Raw genomic sequence first — 4,729 nt, 5'->3', positions numbered from 1 at the left:
TGCTTATAATTAAGAGCTTCTTTAGTCTCCCTGGAGAACCACATGGGCCAAATTTTGGTACTAACACCTTTTCTCCTAAATGGAACATAGTCCCCAACCCTTTTAGCAAGTTTATCCTTAAATTCCGTCCACTGCTGATCTATGTCGCTATTTTTCAATCCTGACGAAAAAACCTCTTTCGAGCTCTGCCTAAGTGCAACAAAATCAGTGTTTCTGAAATTGGGCACAAACCTAAAATTATCATCTATGCACACCTCAAATTTAACCCGGAACCTAATGCTGTTATGATCACTATCTCCAATATGCTCCCTGTGGTGACCGTCATATAATTGAAGAGGCAATGTTACTGGATAGCACAAATATGATAGAAACACTTAATTTACTTTATTCGAATATACACGTATTTACAGGATTAAACATGGCGCTGCTCTGTGTTCCGGAAGCACAAGATAGAAGTTGTAGTACATAGAGAAGGCGCGACACTAGCGCCGCCGAATAGAGAAGAGGAGAGTCCTCACAGTCTCCCCCACTTAATTAAGAAACCCCCTTAAGACAATTGATAGTCCCTTAGGTATGAAGGAAGTCTTATATTCCTTTGAGAACGGCGAGGCAGTGGCACAGCAGGTTGGCTGGTATTCTGGGATGCCGCGGGAACATTCTGGTTGTCACAGGACATTGCAGGAGCTTTGTCTGGAAACCGTGGAACATCAAAAACCACAGTACGTTGTCTTGAATCACTGGAAACATTAGAACGGCACTCTCGAGAAGGGTCCTCCTCAAGGTGCACTGGCACACCGGTCGAATGCAGTTGGTTAATATGTCGCTTTAGTTGTCGTCCTGAGTCTAGCCTAATCAAATAATGGCGTGAACCAAACTTTTTTATTACTTTTCCAAACTGCCAGACGTTTCGGTTATTTATGAAGACTCGAACCTGGACTCTCTCCCCCACTTTAAAAGATCTCATAGGACCACTGGAAATTTTTGATGTTGTTGGATGATATGGGAAGATAGAGTTCAAGCGAATACGAAATTCTCTGTTTAGATATAATTCAGCTGGAGACTTGCCACAAGCTAGAGGGGTTGCTCTATAGCGAAACAATATGTTTTGAACCTTGAATGGTATTGAAGTTTGTTCGAGGAATGAAGCTTTTAATTTCCTCTTTAAGGTTTGCACATTTCTTTCTGCAAGACCATTTGTTGCAGGGTGTCCTGGAGCTATAAACTTTTGGAAAATTCCATGATTGAAACTGTAGGTGTGAAATTCGTCACTTTGAAAAATTTGAGCATTATCGGATACAATAACATATGGATATCCATGAGAAGAGAAAATTTTTTCAAGTAGATGGATAGTTTTAGAACTTGTTGGGGCATCTCTGATAACTTCAACTTCTGCCCATTTAGACTTGGCATCGACACACACCAAGAAGTAGTAATTTTCGAACGGGCCAGCATAGTCGATGTGAATTCTGTCCCAATTATTTGCTGGAAGTTCCCATGGATGGATAGACACCTTTGGTGGATTTGACTTTGTTAGTGCACATCCTTTGCACCCTTTGACTAATTTTTCTATGTCGGAGTCAATTCCTGGCCAATAAACATATTTTCTTGCGAGTTGCTTCATTTTCGTTATTCCCAAATGAGTTTCGTGAAGTTCCTCTAGTATTGTAGAACGTAAACCTTTTGGAATTACGACTCTGTCCCCTCGGAAAAGAATGCCATCAAGCAATGTAAATTCTGAATCTTCGCAAGTGTTGTTTAGCTTCTTTATTATATCCTTCAGTTCTGTATCTTGTCCTGTTTCAGACTGGATGGTCAGCGATGTTATTTGTTGACTTGAAATCTGGAATATATTTTCGGCGTATACTTGATTTGCTTCTTCGCCTATGAATTCATCAACTGACATTTCGGGCTTTTGAACTGGTGCCCTGGACAAGCAATCAACATTTTGATTTTCAGATCCCTTTTTGAATTGTACAGAGTAATCAAAACTTGATAAGTAGGAAGCATATCGAAGCAATCTTGCTGAAGTCATCCGAGGAAGAGCCTTGTGCGGGTGAAAAATTCTTGTTAGTGCTTCATTGTCGGTAACCAGCTTGAAAGGTTTGCCAAATACGTAGTTGAAGAACTGCGTCACACCGAAAATGATAGCTAAGGCCTCTCGATCTAACTGGCTGTAATTTTGTTCAGAACTGGTGAGTGCACGAGAAGCATAGGCAATAGGTCGTTCTACGCCTTCTGTAGAGTGACTCAGTACTGCAGCAATTCCAGTAGGGCTTGCATCAGTAGTCAGGATAACTGGTAAACTGGGATCAAATGGAATTAGTACCCGATCACTGCAAAGTTCACATTTCAGTTTTATAAATGCTGATTCGCAACTGGCGCTCCAAAACCAAGGTGCATTTTTCCTAAGTAGACATCGAAGTGGATACGAAATAGTTGAAAAGTCTGGAATGAAACGGGAATAATAAGTTACAAGTCCCAAAAATCGTCTGATTTCATCGGCATTTGATGGCCTTGGCATTTCTTGAGCAGCACGGACCTTCTCTGGAGATTTGCTTATCTTGTTGTATTCAATAACATGTCCGAGATATTCGATTTTCTCTTGAAAAAATGAACATTTTTGTTTATTTAGGTGTAGGTCATAATCATACAATCTTTGTAAACAAAATTCTAAATTCTGCGAACATTCTTCTAGTGTTTCTCCGTGTACAATGATATCGTCGAAATATGATTCTGTTTTTGGTAGACCTTTAAGAATTTGAGAAAGAATTCGATTAAATTCGGATGGAGCCGTCTTGATTCCGAAACTAAGCCTATGCATGCGATAGGTACCACGATGTGTTGAAATGGTTTGGATCATGCTGCTGTCCTCGTCAACATTTAGATGAAGGTAAGCTTTGAAAAGGTCTAATTTACAAAAATATCTGGAATTACGGAGGCTATGAAATACATCGTCTATTCTTCTTATTGGGTGATTTGATTGAATTAGACGTTCATTTACACCACATTTGTAATCCACACATAACCGGACACCACCATTTGGTTTGGGAATGACTACCAATGGCGACCCCCAGTCACTTGCAGGAACTAAGGATATTACTCCGTCTGCTTCCAGAGAGTCCAACTCCTTGTTGACACGTTCCCTGAGAGCATAAGGAACGTCGCGTTCCCTTGTAAAAACGGGTTTTACGCCGTCTCGAAGTTGAAGTGAAACTTTGAAATTGGGAACACATCCGACTCGTTCTTCGAAAAGTGGTGAAAATTTATCCATGAGTGCATTGATAGGATTAACCTGGTGAACAGGTGATCTTTGAACTGAAGTATTCGATGTATCTGCGTCTATTTGTTGAAGATCAATTCCTAATCCTCGAATCCACTGACGACCAAGAAGAGCCTCACATCCTGCTGGAACGATGTGAAGTTCTCCAAAAATTTTCTTGCCTCGGAATGCAACATTAACATGTACTTTTCCTTTAGATTGAATGATATCCCCAGAATACGTGCGAAATGCAATATTAGAATTTTCTAAGGGTAAATTTAAATTTAGGCGATTGAAATCAGTCTCTGACAATAGTGAAAATTTGGCTCCGGAATCGACTTCAAAATTTTGTAACTTCCCGTTGAGATGAACAGGAACTATGTACTTGTCAGTATCCTGAGAAACTTCGAATAAGTCAATGACTTTAAATTGTGTAGAAGAGCAGTCTATAGAATTAATCCCGTATGTCATTTCTTGATTGTATGCTTCAGGCGTAACAGTGTGAAGAGAAATGGAACTGGAATTACCTGGCTGACGTGGCATCTTTAGTAGAGTTGTAATACAGACTTTGCTGACGTGTCCTATTTTTTTACAGGATCCGCATTTCAATTTCTGTTTATTGATTTTACATTCTTTCACTTTATGGTTATTCCTGCCACATCTTATGCAAAGATTTTCTATGCCTAGAGCTTTATAATCCGGTTTTTGCCTTTGATAATTAGATAAAGAACTGGAACGATTTTTTTGACGTGGACGTGTAGAAGAACTGGAAATTTTATTAGTATCAAATGGCATTTGACGTGAAGAATTTTTTTGTGTAAGTTCTTTACTTTCGATTTTTGAAGCTTCGAGAGCAATTGCTTTTGACAGAATATCATCGAAGGTTGTTTTATCCGACTGTAATATTTGTTCACGCAACCAATCGTCACGTAGGCCACGAATGAATTGCGCACGTAGGAACACATCTGCAATTTGGACAGATTTTTCACATTCACATTTTACTGAGAATTCACAGTCGGCTACATCGCGCTGTAAAGCGGCGACAAATTCTGCAATCGATTGACGATCTTCTTGGTAAATATTTAGAAAATAATGCTGCGAAACAACAACATTCCTTTTTGGTATCAACATTTGTTTAAATGCTTTGACTAAATTCTCGTATTCTAGCTGCTTGACAGGCTTTTCCGGTCCAAGGAAAGCTGCTAAGTTGTTGTAGTGTGTCGAACCTATGGACACGCATAAAAGCTGAGAAATTTTTTCATTGTCAATAACGCCTTTCATAGTGCAGTAATTATCAAAACGTTCTAAATAGCATGAAAATTTTTCACGTTTGGAATCAAAATTCTCGAACGGAGATACATTGACTAAATTTATTGAAGTTTCATTCGAATGTTCTTTCGACAAGTGCTTTTCGATTTGTGCTAACATTGCCTGTTGCTGCTGGGTAAATGCAGCCATGAATGTATTGAA

At 39.3% G+C, this 4,729-nt stretch overlaps 1 protein-coding gene across 1 annotated transcript; it reads right to left on the bottom strand.

The window, feature by feature from the left end:
• Positions 1-547: 547 nt before the first annotated feature.
• Positions 548-1,317, bottom strand: LOC129218919 (uncharacterized protein K02A2.6-like). Its single transcript, XM_054853240.1, is given in 2 exon segments — positions 548-1,266; positions 1,269-1,317. Coding segments are annotated over 2 exon segments (768 nt in total).
• Positions 1,318-4,729: the final 3,412 nt, after the last annotated feature.

The sequence above is a fragment of the Uloborus diversus genome, chromosome 3 (genome assembly GCF_026930045.1).
Source record: "Uloborus diversus isolate 005 chromosome 3, Udiv.v.3.1, whole genome shotgun sequence".
In the NCBI taxonomy this organism is placed as follows: Eukaryota; Metazoa; Arthropoda; class Arachnida; order Araneae; family Uloboridae; genus Uloborus; species Uloborus diversus.
The sequence above is the reverse complement of the archived record's forward strand: the minus strand, read 5'-3'. Positions and strand labels throughout refer to the sequence as shown.